The sequence below is a fragment of the Gorilla gorilla genome, chromosome 19, assembly GCF_029281585.2.
Source record: "Gorilla gorilla gorilla isolate KB3781 chromosome 19, NHGRI_mGorGor1-v2.1_pri, whole genome shotgun sequence".
NCBI lineage: Eukaryota > Metazoa > Chordata > Mammalia > Primates > Hominidae > Gorilla > Gorilla gorilla.
Window position 1 is genome coordinate 24436778 of NC_073243.2, and position 18166 is coordinate 24454943.

The 18166-nt window shown below is 50.3% G+C and overlaps 1 protein-coding gene across 2 annotated transcripts in view; it reads left to right on the top strand.

Moving 5' to 3' along the window:
* NTN1 (netrin 1) overlaps positions 1-18166 on the top strand; it is a 219208-nt gene that overhangs the window by 134218 nt on the left and 66824 nt on the right. For both annotated transcript variants that reach the window (XM_031003171.3, XM_055367486.2), the window contains exon 3: positions 7607-7795. In XM_031003171.3, the coding sequence (XP_030859031.1) occupies positions 7607-7795 (189 nt within the window). The remainder of the gene's footprint in view (positions 1-7606; positions 7796-18166) is intronic.

Here is an 18166-nt window from a genome sequence, read left to right on the forward strand (position 1 = left end):
ATCTTGCCTGCTGCTGTCACACCAGCACCTGGCCCTTTTAAAGGCGTCAGTCAAAGCTTTGTTGAAGGAGTTAATGACAGTCACCTCCTGGAGCAGCTTTCTTTTTCTTTTTTTTTTTTTTTTTTTTTTTTTTTTGAGATGGAGTTTTGCTCTTGTCGCCCAGGCTGGAGTGCAATGGCGTGATCTCAGCTCACTGCAACCTTTGCCTCCCGGGTTCAAGCGATTCTCCTGCCTCATCCTCCCGAGTAGCTGGGATTACAGGCATGTGCCACCATGCCCACTAATTTTGTATTTTTTAGTAGAGACGGGGTTTCTCCATGTTGGTCAGGCTGGTTTCGAACTCCTGACCTCAGGTGATCCACCCGTCTCGGCCTCCCAAAGTGCTGGGATTACAGGCATGAGCCACTGCACCCGGCACTCCTGGAGCAGCTTTCTAAGCCTCAGAGTTTGCACTTAGAGAACAGCATCTTAGGCAAAGGGGATTAAACATTTACATACCCTGGAGGCGGTGGGCGTCATGATCTCCCTAACCCAGGAATTCTCAAACTCAGCACTATGGACATTTGGCAGGCTCTGTTTGGGGGAACTGTCCTGTGCATTGTAGGAAGTTTAGCGACCTCTCTGGTTTCTATCCCCTGGATGCAAACAGCACCTTCCTCCCCAGTCGTGATAACCAAAAATGTCTGTAGACACTGCCAGATGTCCACTGGGGGACAAAATCGCCACCGGTTGAGAACACTGCCCCCTCTCCCTCAGGGAATTTGTGAGTTGCACATGCTGAGTAGGTCTCCTGGTCCTTACCCATGAGCCATGGACTTACCTAGCAGAGGAGCTGGTGAGGGAAGAAGCGCCCCCCACCAACCTGCAAATTTTTGCCATGCCCCAACCTGCCCATGTGGCCTGGACATGTGGAAATGTGTCAACAATCATGACAGATCTGAGAGCAGTGCCTGTCCCAGTGCACAGGCAGCCAATGGCTGGGGCCTGCAGCCTGCAATGGTGCCTGTGTGAGTTGGTTTTTTTTTTTTTGGAGAATTCAGCTGTTATGCTACAGAGATAACATGGTCAGTCTTCTCAAAAGAACTGCTCTGGAAGGAGAGGACATGGTGATCCTGTGTGCTGGAGGGCTGCTGTGGGGTACTGGGCCCCAGACTAGAGCCTCTGAGGAGACCCATCACCAAATGGCCTTCCTGCTCCAGTGAGAAGCCCCTGGGCCATGTGAAGTCTGGGGGAGCCAGGACCAGAGTCCCTGAGAGACATGGTCTGGAAACTGCTCACCAATGTCTGCTGGATGCTTTCTGGGCCTGGGGTAGTCCTGATGGGATTGAGAGTAAGTTCGCCAGGGTCTTTTGGGGTGGGCCAACACCTATGGTTTGGTAAATTCATCAAAAGCAATGGATGCAGATTCAGTCTCTGTGTGCAAGGGCACTACTTAGAGTTCCAGGAAGAGTCCAGGGGACTTAGATGTGGGTTTTTCTCTCTAAAGCACAGCAGTCTACTTGAGCAGACAGAAGTTAAATTGATGAGTTAAAGCAGTTGAAAGCAACAATCAGATGTCACAAGGCTATGCCTTGTCAGGGAGTGGTTCAGGCAGTAAATCCTCTATCTGCCCTACCTGTCTAACTATCTAACTGTCTCTATGCATACCCGCTTGCCTGTCTACCTGCCCACCTACCTATCCATCCATCCATCCATCCATCCATGCGTCCATCCATCCATCCATGCATGCGTCCATCCATCCATCCATGCGTCCCTCCCTCCCTCCCTCCACCCACCTATCAACCCCATCCATCCATCCATCCCTCTCTCCATCTATCCATCCGTCCATCCATCCACCTTTTCATCCTTCCATTCATTCATCCATCCATCTATCTTCTCTCTTGTTTGCTTTCTGTCTCTTATTTGCACAACAAAAATGTATGAAGGCTTTCTGTGGGCTGGAGGATATAAGAGCAAACGCTGTCCCTATCCTCAACAAACCAACACAGTTAATGAGAGATTAGTCCCACTTGATCAGAGAATTTTCTGACATGAGTTTGTTCCCTCCATTAGATGGGGAACCCATGGATAGTTGAGAGTGCATTGTCCATCTGTGTATCTCACATAGCCTGTAGCACAGAGCTGGGAACATAGCTAGAACACTGTGAGTATGCACTGAACTGATCTGACCTGGGGAGTGGGAAGGGGTTGAGCAGTTCCAGGTTGGTGGGAGAGGGAGAGGGGCAGAAAGGCAGGAATGTTGAGAGGTAAGGAGTGGCCACAGGCATGTGTTGAAATAGGACTTAGAGGACTTTTTGATGGGGGAAGAAAATAGGAACCCACCTCTTGGGCCTCTTTCCCTACTGGGTTTCTGGTTGGAAAGTGGGGCCTCTCGCCCTCCTACCTTCCTTACCCTCGTTATGCCCTGGGTCTGAAATGCAGCCACATGTGATGCATCCTTGGTGATCCTCACATGATAGCCAAAGAGGGGCACAAAGCTTGGGGTGTCTGTGGGTGTCTGGGGTACCCCTGGATAAGAGGCAGAGCCTCAATGGCCTAGGCAGTGCTTCTGTTCTTGCCCCTGCTGGTCCCTCAAGAGTGTCTCTGCCACCCCCAACCCCCTTTTCTCTGGGCTGACCTCTCTGTTCTCACAAAGCTGCCCTTTCCTCCCTGTCTTGAAATCTGATAATGAAACTAATACCCAATATTTTTGCCTCCAAGAGATGCAGGAGATAAACAGGAAGGCGCGAAGGATTAAGGTGTCTCTCCGAGGAAGGGGCTGGGGACAGGCCGGGAGTTGGGTGACGCCTCTGTGTGGAGCCGAGGGATCCAGATGTGAGCTGCTTTGCCCAATGCATTTTTCCATCTGTGCAGAGAAAATAAAACAAAGAGAAAAGAAAACAAGCTGTAAAATACTTTGCAGAAGTCTGAGCATGGGCATTTGCCACTTGATGTCCCCTGACAGCTCCAAGAAGCAGGGGAGGGAAGGGAGCCCTGCCTTTTGATGTTTGCCTCAGAGTTTTCTTTTGTGTGACCAGTTGTTTAGGAAGGACCTTTTGTTGGCGTAAGGTGCATATGGAAGAGAGCTACCAGCCCCCAGCTTCCTCCTGGGGTGGGAAAAGTGGAGGCTGAGCTCCCAGAAGGGGCTCAGAGGTTAGGGCAGGCCCCTTTGGGAAATGCAGGAGAAGGACATTTGCCTCCAAGAAGGACAGGATGATGCTGTTATCAGGCCTTTCCTGGTACAAGGGAGGCCTGAGGAAGTGAGGCCTGGGTGATCCTTCCAGATCCCTGTCCCCAGGCAGGTGTTCCAGGTCCTGTGATTTCTGTGCTTGTAAGAAAGATGTAGATTCTGACTGTAGTCTAGGCCAGCTGTTACTTGCAGTGATAGGGGTCTTTTCCTCTGAGCCAGTGGACCAGGAGCCAGAAGGGCAGGGTTCCCATCCTGGGCCCCCCATTTACTGGCTCTGTGGTCCTGGGCTGGTTGGTCATTTCACCTCTCTGAGCAGGCCCCTGTCACCCTTGTCTGGCAGAGTGAGTCCAAAGAGAGTGAGTGTGTGCAGGCGTGACAGTCGTCTGCGGGAGGGCAAGGTGCAGCTGCAGCCTCTTTCTTTGCACTTGGTTGAACTCAGCCCTGGGAACACTTGCCGGAGGACGGTTAGCAAGGTTCTGGGACTCATCCCCTGGTCTAATTTGGCTTCTGGCTGCTTTCAGACTTCAGGGCAGGAGCTGTCTTTTCTCCTGCATCCCACACTGCTTTCTCTAGGGCCCTGTCCACCTCGATTTGTAAATGAAATGACTAATGGGTGAGTGACTTGGCAGTGACTCTAGGAAGAGCACTTAAAGAAGCTTGTCATAACATCAGAGAGAAAAATTAAAGAGGCACATGTTTTTCTAAAGATCACAAATTAAAGTAACATGTGAATGAGAAACTTAAAAATATTTACAGCTTATATGGCAGAAAAGACAAACGATGTTTAATCCTCCTAATCACTAGACAGCATGAAAAAAGTCCACCTTATTTGAAAACTGGGCAAATGGCATGAACAGGCAATGCGCAAAAAAGAAATATAAATAGAAAAACAATACATGGGGAAATGCCCAACCTTCCTAATAATCAGAGACATGCAAATTAAAATCGTGTGTGTGTGTGTGTTTTCTCTCAGACAGAGTGGCCAAGATTTTTTAAAAAGAATGCCGATACCAAATGCATATTATTATTTTTAAGCACGTGGTGAAATAGGAGCTCTCATATCCTGCTGGTAGGTGTATAAGCCAGTACAGCCTTTCTTGAGGGCAGTTTGGCAATTTGGAGCCAATGTTAAAAACATGCAGAAGGGCTGGGCGCAGTGGCTCGTGTCTGTAATCACAGCACTTTGGGAGACCGAGGTGGGTGGATCACGAGGTCAGGAGTTCGAGACCAGTCTGGCCAACATAGTGAAACCCCGTCTCTACTAAAAATACAAAAAATTAGCCGGGTGTGGTGGCAGGCGCCTGTAATAGCAGCTACTCGGGAGGCTGAGGCAGGAGAATCGCGTGAACCTGGGAGGCAGAGGTTGCAGTGAGCCAAGATCACGCCACTGCACTCCAGCCTGGGCTACAGAACGAGACTCCATCTCAAATAAATAAATAAATAAATATAAATAAAAATATAAAAACATGTAGATTCAAAATTCAACCCAGTAATTCCATCTAGAGATATTTGCACTACAACAGTCATTGGAGCAGAGCACAAATATATATGTTCAAAGGTGGTTCAAGGTGGTTACCTTTATGTTCAAAGGTAGTTAACATTTATAATAGTGAAAAATGGGAAACGACCTATAGCTGCCCAACCCTGGGAGGTCCTTCTTTTAAATGCCTCCACTTCCAACTCCAAGAGGCCCACTATGCATAGCCATGCAACACAGTGCCAGAGGAATTTTATTTTTTAGTTTTTAATTTTTGTGAAGTAGGGTCTCGCTCTGTGGCTCAGGCTGGAGTACAGTGGTGGCTCATGGCAACCTCCACCTCCCAGGTTCAAGAGATTCTCCTGCCTCAGCCTTCCAAGTTGTTGGGATTACAGGCGCAAACCACCATGCCTGACTAATTTTTGCATTTTTTAGTAGAGACGGAGTTTCACCATATTGGCCAGGCTGGTCTCAAACTCCTGGCTCCAAGAGATCTGCCCACCTTGGCCTCTCAAAGTGCTGGGATTATAGCTGTGAGCCACCATGCCCAGCCCGGACAACTTTTAAACATTGTGAAGATCAGTATTTGACACAAGAAAATGTTCATTATTATGAAAAAAAAACCCCACAAAACTAGATGTATAAAAGTATGATCCGTGTTTGTAGGAAAGAATTAAATAGCTCCACAACTGAACAAATGTTAATTAAAGCCTGAAAGGAAAGATCTCTGTAGCAACTGTGGTTGGTAGAAATAAGAGTGTGTTCCTTTCTCTTCCTGCTTTTGTTTTTTGAGTGCATGAATTAAATATATATTTCTTAGGTTGGGTGTGGTGGCTCACACCTGTAATCCCAGCACTTTGGGAGACCAAAACAGGCAGATATCTTGAGCCCAGGAGTTTGAGACCAGCCTGGGCAACATGGTGAAACCCTGTTTCTACAAAAAAATACAAAAAATTCGCTGGGCATGGTGGCACATGTCTGTGGTCCTAGCTACTTGGGAGGCTGAGGTGGGAGGATCTGACAAGCCCGGGAGACAGAGGTCTCAGTGAGCCAAGATCCGTGCCATTGCACTCCAGCCTGGGCAACAGAGTGAGACCCTGCCTCGAACAAAACAAAACAAAACAAAACCCAGCATATATTTCTTTAGAAATTCCATAAAATGTGATTTAGAACACACTGAGCACGAAACCATGTTGTGGAGTGAACGAGAAGAGGCCAGACCTGTGCTGGAGTAAGCCTGGGGTTGGAAGCCTAAAGAAAAAGGCAGGTGACAGGCAATCCTGATGTGGCACAAGGAAAGCTGTGTGAGGCCATGCTGGGTGCCCACGTCAGGCTGGTGGGGTGGAGCGGGGCTGGGAAGTAACATTGGAACCAAGACCTGGGGGATGAGAAGGAGGCAGCCAGATAAAACGGGAGTGTCCTGGGAGGAAGGGAACAGCATGTCCAGAGCCCCAGAGGGGCAGGCGAGGGGTCCTTGCACATGGCTCTAGAAACAGACCAAAGTTTGGAATCACTGGAGCATAAAGAGTGAGAGGCTGAAGGACGAGGCAGGACCAGCTTATTTGGAGCCCTGAAGGCCATGCTGAGTGCTTTCGACTTGATCCTGATGGGCGCCCTCAGATTGGTCCTTAGAAATCCTGCTCTGGGCTGAGTGCGGTGGCTTACGGCTATCATCCCAGCACTTTGGGAGGCTGAGGTGGGAAGGTCACAAGGTCAGGAGTTCAAGACCAGCCTGACCAACATGTTGAAACCCCATCTCTACTAAAAAGACAAAAATTAGCCTGGCGTGGTGGCATGCACCTGTAATCCCAGCTACTTAGGAGGGTGAGGCAGGAGAATCGCTTGAACCCTGGAGGCGGAGGTTGCAGTGAGCCAAGATCAGGCCACTGCACTCCAGCCTGGGCGACAGAGAAAGACTCCCGTCTCAAAAACAACAAACAAACAAAAAGAAATCGTGCTTCTGCTGATCATGCTGAGGGGAGCCTGCGGGGCTCAGCTCAAGCCACAGGGAACCTGAGGGCAGGATGGTAAGGAGTGAATGATGTCGGGCAGGTGACTCTGGGTTCAAGTGGAGACCCCAGACCTGAAGCTGGAAATACTGATTTGGGAGTTGGGAGCACAGAAATGATGAGTGGTGAAGGAGACAGATGGGGAGGGTGTGGAGGTGGGCAGGGAAAGGGAGCTGAGTCCTGAGCAATGCTCATGGGGAGGGAACAGGTGGAGCAGAGCCATAGCTGACAATGTGGGGGTCCTCTCCCCAGAGCAGGGCTGGGCAGCCTCCGGAAGCTGGACAGGTTGAGGTGGGAAGAACAATGGTGTGCAGGCCCCAGAGTCCTCGGTGGATGAGGAGGAAGGGGAGAAGGGGAGGCCAGGCTGGCAGCAGGGGCCTCAGTAGTTTGCTCAGCTGCTACAACAAAGTGCCACGGGCTAGGGGCTGAAACGCTAGACGTTTACTTCTCACAGTTCTGGAGCCTGGAAGTCCAAGATCAAGGTGTTGGCAGGGTTGGTTGCTCTGGAGGCCCTTCTGCGTGGCTTGCAGATGGCCGCCCTCTGGCAACATCCTCACGGGATCTCTCCTTCGTGCACATGCGTCCCTGCGTCTCTCTGTGTCCTCATCTCCTCTTCCTACAACGACGCAGTCATACTGGCATAGGGCTCACTCTGAGGGCCTTGTTTTAAGACTCTATCTCCAAATACGGTCACATTCTGAGGTACTGGGGGTCATGGCTTCAACATAAGAATTTTGGGAGAACCTTAGCCATGTACTGTTACGTGCCCAATAAATGCTTACGGGTACAAACAGGAGGAGCCAAGGAGGAGCTCCTGGAGCACAAGTCTGCCTGCCTGGCTCTGCTAGTGGAGAAGGGAGGAGTTGAGGGGTGGGGTTTCTTTTGACGCTCATGGGTGCCTGTCCTCCCCGCGCTCCTGCGGCTGACACCTCTCTCTGTCTCCCCCTGCAGCCTGTAACTGCAACCTGCATGCCCGGCGCTGCCGCTTCAACATGGAGCTCTACAAGCTTTCGGGGCGCAAGAGCGGAGGTGTCTGCCTCAACTGTCGCCACAACACCGCCGGCCGCCACTGCCACTACTGCAAGGAGGGCTACTACCGCGACATGGGCAAGCCCATCACCCACCGGAAGGCCTGCAAAGGTGGGCTACACGTGGCGGGGTGGGGGGCTGGGGAGACCCGGGGAACATCAGTCCTCCCGCTCCCTCCTCGCTTCCTTTTCTATTTTCTTCCAGTCTGTACAAATTGGCATTGTCTGTGGTCATCTCTCTCTCTTTCTCTTTCTGTGACACACACACACACACACACACACACACACACACACGCACAAAGGCCTCCCTGGTATTTGGAGGTGTAAGCCAAAACAAAGGGGTGATGGAGACATGGCTGAAAGGAGAAGAAAGGAGAAGGTGTGATCCCCTACAAGGGTGCAGGGCTGCGGCCGCCAACACCTCTCCCTCCCCTCCCCCTCCTGGGCTTCTCCTCTGCACAGGTGTGCTGCATACCAGAGGGCTGCGAGTCATGTTCGCCAGGCTTACCGTTGGGACAAAGGACTCTCTTTCACCAAATGCACGCAGACTCACTTCTTTGGATATGTGCGCACCGCCCCTCACTCCCCCCCGAAACACGCGCGCACACACACACACACACACACACACGCACACACACACACACACACACGTACAGTCACAGCGAAGTCGGCAGTTTCAGGGGCAGGGTCTCAGAAGGAACATTTAATCCATCTGCAAATAGCTTTACTTCTCAGGACAAAAAAAAATTAAAAGGAGACGGGAGACTATTTTCGTCCACTGAAGCAAGCACTAATGTTTTAACTTTCTGCTGTTTGTTTTTCTCGTACCAACAAAAATGAAGCAATGGTCAGATGATTCAGAGAAGTTGATGAAATGCCAGAGAATTCAGTGATGCTGGAGGGTGAGAAGCGGGGCCCCCCCACCCCGCAAAATCTTTTGGGAATTCCAGGAACCAGGGCTTTCCTGCTGCAAAACTTGTGGCCTAAGGCCAGGGCCTGCCATGAACATGGCTTCCCAAGAAAATATTTACCTCTGAGGGCTCATGGGCAACACCTCGGCATGGGTGGGGTCCTGACCTGGACTTGTGTAGACCCGAACACACCAGGGTCCCAAGCCACGGCAGACAGGCCCAGGTGGTGTCCTGCAGGAGAGAAACCCTTCTGTGGCCACTGCTCAGCATGTGGATGAAGCAAAAGTATCATCTTCTTAACAGGAAGTCCACCAGATGTTGGGCACTTGTGTGCAGGACTGACTGCATAATTTGCAGGGCCCAGTGCAAAATGAAAATAGGGGGCTTCCAGCACTTTGGGAGGCCAAGACGGGTGGATCACCCTAGGTCAGGACTTCAAGACCAGCCTGCCTAACATGGTGAAACCCCATCTCCACTAAAAATACAAAAATTAACTGGGCGTGGTGGCGGGCACCTGTAATCCCAGCTACTTGGGAGGCTGAGGCAGGAGAATAGCTTGAGCCTGGGAGGCGGAGGTTGTAGTGAGCCAAGATCGCGCCACCGCACTCCAGCCTGGGTGACAGAGCAAAACTCTGTCTCGAAAAAAAAAAAAAAAAGAAAGAACATCTTGGGAAAAAAAAAAAAAAAGAAAGTAACAAACAAAGTAGGGGGCTTCTTATTCCAAAGATATTAAGAATTTTGAAACAAGGACAGCAGAGTTTCAACCAAGCTGGTGCCCTTCTGAGCACGGGGCCCATGAATCCAACCCAGCCCTGCTTGTGTGGAACACTTTTCTCAAAATAAAATAAACAGGTTCCCAATCTGTCTCCTCCAGGAGAAATCCCTTTGATTCCAAATGCACAGGCATAAGTAGAATGGCTCCCTCGGTCAAGCAAGGTGTCCTTCTGTGTCTGCGGACTTACGGCTGCCTCTGGTGGTTGCCAAGAGAAACATGAACAGAAAGGTAGCTGGGCTGTTTCCACATTTTTAAAAAAATCACGGTTTCAGGTGAGAATCCCCCAGAAGACTGAGCAGAGAATGAATGGGAAGGTGGCCCAGGCAAAGGGACCCGAGAAACATCTGCAATGCCAGAAAGGTGTGACCAGGACAAGCCCCGGGAGAGATGGCTTTGGGCTTCCAGAGAGCATAGTTGGAAGGTATCCAGCTCCTTTGCCTGTGCCCAGTGTTTGTTGTCTCTCTTTTACAGAAGAAATTGAGGCCAGGGCTCTTGTAAACAGCTGGCTTGCACATAGATTTCTTGGGAGTTCAGCCAAGAAATTTTACCCAACAGCGGCCACTCAGGTGGGCAGTCCTGTGCCTGAGAGTGAGAAGGTCTGGGTGAGAAAGGGCACTGGTCACTTCCTGTCATGCCAGTTTCTGCTGTCCGATTAGAAATGTATGTTTCCCAGAGAGGCAAGAAGTGGCAGGGCCCTGGTCACCTCCACCTACCCCCTGTTGCTGTGGGCAGGGACAAGAGCCATTTGCAGCCTCTCACCACTCAGAGTAGAGACATCAGGAAGCCACAGGGTCCCGGGAACCCACAGGCCATTCTCCAGGGGTCTGCCACTCTGGCTGAATGGCATGATATTGCCCACCTTCCTTTACTGGTTTCTAGGAGGGTCAGATGCAAATAAATGAGGATGTGTTCTTGTTTTATGAGTTACCACATTGTGGCCAGCCTAGGTGGCTGTGTTTTCATTCCCAGCCCTGGACAGCAGCTGCCCCGGCCTTGGTGGGAACCCTGGGAAAATATCTCACAGGACGGGAAAACCTAAGGATGGATTCTACTCAGAAAGACACAGGCAAATTCTACTGAAGAAATGTGGCAGGAAAGGGTGGGACTCTTAGTGCCTCTTGACTGGGGAGGAATGACAGTGTTTCAAGGAAACTGCCATCAGATTGGTGAAGAAAGACAGTGCTTCAAGGAACTTGTCACCTGATTGGTGACAGAAGACTACACTTAAAAATATTTGCCACCTGATTGGTGAGGAAAGACAGTGCTTTGAGGTTTCTGCTTTCTGATTGGTGAGAAAAAGCATTGCCCAGAGATCTCTGCTTCATGATTGGCAAGAAAATATCTACTCTCTGATTGGTGAGCAAAAATTTGACCCAAGAAGTCCAGCCATCTGATTGGTGAGGAAAGACATCTCTGGAAAGTCCAGATCTTTCCCCTCAGCTCTTTCCTTTCCTGGTATCATGCTCTTATGGGATATGGGACACTTCCCACCAAAAAGAGACCCTGAGATCTTAGTGGGAACCATCGTTAGGAGAAGTTCAGATGCCGGCGGGATGCGTACCCTTGAGATCTTCACACAGGGGTCTCCTGGTCAACCCCCTTCCACTACCACCACTACCACCACCATGACCACCACCACCACCACCAGCACCTCCTGCCTTGTATTCCCAGGGCCAGATGGTTCAAGGAAATGGTTCCTTGCGAGGTTTGATCTTTGACAGTTTGCTCTCAGAGGCTTCTGAAATTTTGTAGATGTGGTGCTGCCCCCAGGCTCCGGCTTTTTTTTTTTTTTTTTTGAGATGGAGTCTCGCTCTGTTGTCCAGGCTGGAGTGCAGTGGTGCAATCTCGGCTCACTGCAACCTCTGTCTCCCGGGTTCAAGCAATTCTCCTGCCTCAGCCTCCAGAGTAGCTGGGATTATAGGTGCATGCCACCACAACCAGCTAATTTTTGTATTTTTAGTAGAGATGGGGTTTCATCATGTTGGCCAGGCTGGTCTCGAACTCCTGACTTCAGGTGATCTGTCTGCCTCAGCCTCCCAAAGTGCTGGGATTACAGGTATGAGCCACTGTGCTTGGCCGGTTAGGCCCCATCTTTTGAGATTGACTTCCGGGAGCCCTATCATAGGCCTTCAGGTGAGGGCTGCACTTCTTTGCTTTGTTTCAGATGAATTTCACAGGGGAACAGGGACAAAGGGCAGGGGTTCTTGACTCCCAAATTGGCTTGGGAACCGCCTCTGGGGCCTCTTTACCCCAGACTTTTCAGGGCCTGGGCAGGGGGCCGAGGCCACCCATATGCTGCTGGTGATTGGCTGACTCTGGACCTTGTCCAGTGTAGAGCAGGGGTGGACCCAGACAAGAACAGCCTGGAGTAAGGGCATCAGATTCCAAACATTACTATGTAGTTGACCCATTTGGGAAGTTTCGTAGCAACAAATTTGTTGGGTTCTTTCTCCCCTCCCCTGGTTTAGAAGCAAACCAGAGCTGGCAGGGTTGGTGCGTACAAAGGACTGTAATAAACATACCCGGGGAACAGGCGGCTGCACTCTCCAGCTATTCAGTGCGATTTCACAGCACTGGGACGGCCTCGTTATGGTGCAAGCTGTTGTCCTATACAAAGTCAGATGAGATAAATTTCTCCCTTTTCTCCGCTGAATGGTCTGTGAATGATACTCGTCTTGGAGTCTGTCAAAAGACAGGAGGTTTTGTTTACCATTTGTCTTCTTTGTGGACTTTGGGGGCTCTTTCTCTTTAGAGCGGGCAAAGACGACCAAAGACGACGTTGCTATTTAACCATTTCAGCCCTGCCCCCATTGATAACAATATTAATTTATCATTTTCCCAAACCATCTGTGATGGATAAAGACATTCCAGGAGTCTCCCGTGAACCGAATTGTGATGAGAATTAAGAAATTAACCACTGCATCCAGCATCCCCATACAAAGGGCTTGCATTTCCATCTCACTGAGCTGCCTGTTTCCTTCTCTCATTGTCTTTCCCCCTTTCAAGCCCACAGTTCGTGTGGTTGAATGAAGGCTAGGAAGGTGCTTGAGTCCCAAGCAAGAAGATGCAATAATTAGCCAGGGCAAAAGCATGCAATCGTGCTCACATCTTTGCTAGGACGTTCTTGCTACTTCCGTCCACCCCTTATTTCTTTCGGCAGCTCAGCCGAGAGTTGCTGGATGGGGAGGAAATGAACACCACAGTCTTGCCCCCTGTGTTTCCTTGGGTCACTGTGTGCAGGGGACTCCCCATGACTTTCTCATTCGTGATTCTCCACCTTCACTGTATGGCGTCATCAGCATTATTTGTCTGTAACTTATGCTGTGAGTCTCACCCTTGGCTGCGCATTGGAACCATTTAGGGAGATTTGAAACTACTGCCGCCTGGATCCCACCCCCAGAAATTCTGGTTTAATTAATGGGTCCAGATGCGATCTGGGCATTTGGAATTGGAAAAGCTCCCCTGGAGATTCTAATGTGTAACCAACACTGAGAACCACAGAGAATAAGAAATGAGGATGGTGAGTTGCTCTTTGTAGCATTAAGGGAAGACTTGTAGGCAGCCTAGACCCCAGGTTTATTCTTTTGAGGAGATAGATTGATCATCAATGAATTTAAATGTTTTTTATGATTATCTTGATGAAAACTGGGAGGTAGGGCATTTAAATTTTTTAAATTTAAAAATCCTGGCCGGGCACGGTGGCTCCTGCCTGTAATCCCAACACTTTGGGAGGCCACGGCGGGCGGATCACCTGAGGTCAGGAGTTTGAGACTAGCCTGACCAACATGGAGAAACCCTGTCTCTACTAAAAATACAAAATTAGCTGGGCGTGGTGGCGCATGCCTGTAATCCCAGCTACTTGGGAGGCTGAGGCAGGAGAATCGCTTGAACCCAGGAGGCAGAGGTTGCAGTGAGCCGAGATTGCGCCATTGCACTCCAGCCTGGGCAACGAGAGTGAAACTCCATCTCAAAAAAAAAAAAAAAATCTTACTGGGCAAGGCTGGGAGCTTAGCTAGTGTAGCCTGATTAAGGCACAAGATCAGACAGTCATCGGTGCCAGATAGATAGTGCTTGCACGTGTGTGTGTGTGAATATGTGTATTTAGATCTGATCATTTGTGGATTTATTCACAGCACAGCAAAGTTCCCGGGCCCCCACCCTTCTTGGTCTTCCTGACTCTAAGGCATTATCCACCCACCCTATAAAAGCCTCAGGGGCACCCTTTAATATGTGGGTCCCCTGTCACATTTCCATTACCTGTATTTACACTTTCATGTTTTTTTGTGGGGGGTGCAGGGAAAAGGGTTGGTCATCTGAGGCAGGAAGGTACTTAGTGGCTGGAGCGGCTCCAGCTTTGAGGACAGAGACCCCAAGGCAAGGAGTGGGCTTCATTACGGCCAGGTAAGGTTAGTAGCTACTGGGAGAAACTGACACCTTAGATACTGCATTTGGGAGAGAGAATTCCCAGTGGAAGAGTTTCACTCCAACTGTGGTCTATGTGGATGCATCTTTTCTCTTGGGAGACATGAGCATCAAAAACCTTACCTACGTATTTGGCTCCATGTTCAAAGTCTATAGGGTATCAGATAAGTCTGGTGACCTCTCTAGACCTCAGTCTCCTCGTCTGTGGGATTATGTTCGGGCTGCTGGCCTCTGAATCCCTTCCAGCTTTGACATTCCACATTCCACATGCTTCTTAAGTAGTCAGCCTCTTAGGAGAACCTGATATAATAGGACAATTCTTTGTAGCAGTGAAGTTTGTGATCTGGTGACTCAGAAAAGCTGGTAGAGCCAGGAAATTAGGTGGAGGTGGTTTGATTGCAGTCTTTACAGATGAAAAGAGTCCCTGATCTTGTGACTCGGCGCATGTGGCGCACTGTGCCAAACGGGGTCTTCCTGGCCCAGCTGTGCTCATTCCCTGGGCACCCTTGGCCCATCCACGTTTTCACCTCCCTGGATGTGAGTTCTCTGATCTCTCAGGACCACTGTTGTCCCCAAAGGCCACATAGAAATTCCTGGAGGATTGGCTGGGTGCGGTGGCTCACGCCTGTAATCCCAGCACTTTGGGAGGCTGAGGCGGGTGGATCACCTGAGGTCAGGATTTCGAGACCAGCCTGGGCAACATGGTGAAACCCTGTCTCTACTAAAAATACAAGAATTAGCCAGGTGTGGTGGCACATGCCTGTAATCCCAGCTACTCGGGAGGCTGAGGCAGGAGAATCGCTTGAGCCTGGGAGGCAGAGGTTACAGTGAGCCGAGATCGCACCATTGCACTCCAGCCTGGGCGACAGGGCGAGACTCCGTCTCAAAAAAAAGAAAAAGAAATTCCTGGAGGATCTCCAGGGGTTCCTGTGCTTGAGCAGAAAAGACTCCTGATCATTGAGCTCCCCAAGTTAACGGAAGTTCTGGGTTTGGCCAGAGCGTTAAGGGCATTTTACTTGAGGAAATAGTGTCTTTTGGGCTTTTTGTTGCCAGGAGAGCACTTATGGGGCCGGGGGCGGGTGGCACGGGGGTAGTAAACAGGTTTGGGATGCAGAGCTTTGAAAAGCATGGAACTTGGTGTTATTCAGACCAGAGTTCAGGCTCCACCTCTGGAGGCAAGACATTTACTCTCAGTAGCCTCAGCTTTCTTATCTGCAAATGGGGAGAATAGTCCCTCCTCTCTCCTAGGGCTATGGTGCAGATTAAATGAGATGATGTGGAGGATGTCCGGGCATGTAGCATGCGTTCCATGTATGGCAGCTATTATGATTATTTGTGCAAGTCAGAGAAAACAGAAACACTAGAACCCTCTGCCATTGTCAGCACACACACAAAGCAGAGACACTTCCTTTGACCCTCTGGTTGCTTTGGTTCTTTCGGTGAGTGGTGGCCCTCGGGAGAACCGGCCCCTCTTGCTTGAAGGGCTCAGCCCCAGTGTGGACTTGGCAGCCAATTCCCACAGGACTGGGCAGGGCCCCAAGGGTTGGCCCTAATGCTGTTGCACACTCTCAATAAAGGATTTCCATGCTTTGGGAGCAAAGATGACAAGTCGAAGGGCAGAGATGTGCCCAGCAGCTGCTTGTGGAGACCCAGCACAGAGAGGTGGGGACAGGCTGTGCACATCCAGATTTGGCTCTGGAAGTGCCAAGGAAGACCAGGCAGCATCTGAGGGACTCCTTGACTGGACTGGGACTTAGGGCTGTTGGGAGGCCTGAGCTGGCCTGAGCTGCCTCACCTGCGGCACAGACAGAGGACCCAGGTTCCTGCTCCTCCCCCACTGTGTCATACAGCCCTATTCCTGCCCCCAGCTCTTGTGACACACACACACACACACACACACTCACACACACACACTGGGAATCATTTGCAAGACCTGTGCTTTTCTCCTTGGCTGTAAAACAGGTGCAGGAAGACTATAGTTAACTAGATCACGGAGTGTCAAATAACCCAGTTTGGGATTACGGGGCTCCCCTCCCCCCAACTTCCTGCCGTCTGCACCTTGATCCGAAAGTGGCAGGGAAAGGATAGGTTGTGCAACTTGAAACATTTATTCTTTTGTGCCTCGTTAGCAACTGCTGGGGCAAAGGAAAGCATAGCTTCAGAGGAGGTTGACACAGACAGCTGAAATGACTTTTGGGGATTATCTTCAGATTTCAGTGATCCTCCCTCCCTTGTTAACACAGAGAATGTAAGAGTGGAGAGTGCAGGGGCATTGGATTGCGGATGACCTAGGATGTGAGGGGACCGTCATCCCACCTGCCCCCTCATTCTTTCCTCCAGATGTGCAGGGGCAGCAACATGCCCCCCTCTCCCCACCAGGAAAGGACGGCAGATTGGCCTGAGTTACATCCAGATTGGTAACAAGATTGTTTGTTCATTTGATTCACCACATGTTTGTGTAACGCTTATTGCATGCTAGACATGGGCCCTTGGAGCTTGCTTTCTGATGGGAGGTTGACAATAAACAAAGAAGAAAAAGGAAGATAATGATGGATTGTGGTGAGTTACATGGAGGAAAGCAGCAGGGCGGAAGGAGAGAGTAACTGGGCAAGCTGCGCTACAAGGTGGCCCTGGAGGGGCTTCTCGCGGACAGGACATCTGAGATGAGACCTGGGGTGTGGGGAGGAAACAACCACAAGGAAGCTGAGGGAAGAACATTCCAGGAAGAACCAAAGTCTGGAAGCAGGAAAGGGCTTGGTGGGCCCTTGGTCAGAAGGGAAGAGAGAGAGGAAGGGGTGGGAAGAGTCAGCTCCTTGGTGTCTGGAGAGGAGGTGGGTCCCATTCTCAGAGCACTGGAAGGCTGGAAGGAGAAGAGTTAACTGAGTAATGTATCAGGCTCACTTTTTTTTTTTTTTTTTTTTTGAGACGGAGTTTCGCTCTTGTTGCCCAGGCTGGAGTGCAATGGCGTGACCTCGGCTCACCACAACCTCTGCCTCACGGGTTCAAGTGATTCTCCTGCCTAAGCCTCCTGAGTAGCTGGGATTACAGGCATGCACCACCACACCTGGCTAATTTTGTATTTTTAGTAGAAACGCAGTTTCACCATGTTAGTCAGGCTGGTCTCGAACTCCCAACCTCAGGTGATCCGCCCACCTGGTAATCCCAAAGTGCTGGGATTGCAGGTGTGAGCCACTGCACCCGGCCAGGCTAACCTTTTAAGAAGCACTTTCTGGGCGGGGTGCGGTGGCTCACGCCTGTAATCCCAGCACTTTGGGAGGCCAAGGAGGGCAGATCATGAGGTCAGGAGATTGAGACCATCCTGGGAAACATGGTGAAAATACAAAAAATTAGCTGGGCGTGGTAGTGGGTGCCTGTAGTCCCAGCTACTCGGGAGGCTGAGGCAGGAGAATGGCATGACCCGAGAGGCGGAGCTTGCAGTGAGCCGAGATCACACCACTGCACTCCAGCCTGGGTGACAGAGCGAGACTCCGTCTCAAAAAAAAAAAGAAGAAGCTCCTTCTGTAAGACAAGCCACAGATGAAGAGAAGATACTTGCACATCCCACATCTGATGGAGGACTTGAATCCCAAAGATGTAAACGACTCTCAAAATTCAACAGCAAGGAAACAAACAACCCAATTAAACATGGGCAAAACACTTGAATGGAAACATCATCAAAGATGGGCAGATCACAAATAAATACATGGAACGTCCTTAGTCATTAGAGAACTGCAGGTTAAAACTACCATGAGGGCTGGGCGCGGTGGCTCATGCCTGTAATCCCAGCACTTTGGGAGGCCAAGGCGGGTAGATCACCTGAGGTCAGGAGGCTGAGGCAGGAGAATCACTTGAACCTGGGAGGCGGAGGTTGCAGTGAGCCAAGATTGCATCCAGCCTGGGCAACAAGAGTGAAACTACATCTCAAAAAAAAAAAAAAAAATGTATGCACATGATAAAAACCCATAAGACTACACCAAAAAAAGTGAATTTTACTCTATGCAAATTAAATGATAATAGCAATAAGAAGAAACTCCTTCCCTAGGGCTCTCTGACACTGCGTCTTTGGGCCTCCTTGTTCCCCATCTCCCATACCTCAAAGCTCTGAACTCACTTAGAGACCAGTCTCCCTGGGTCAGCACTCCCTCCCCTCCCCTGGCCTCTCTGTCTGCCCTGCCCCCAAAAGCCCTGCCTGCCTGGTGTCTTCGCCGCCACCTTACATTAGGTCCGCTCCATTCCAGAATGCCCTGCTGGTTTTCCTGTGTTACTTCTTTTGGTTGCTGATCCTTCACTCCTGTTTTGGGGAGTGGGGAAGAAATGGGTGCTTGGACACCTCTTTGTGCCTGACATCATCTTCTCTCCAGTGTCACCTCTAGTG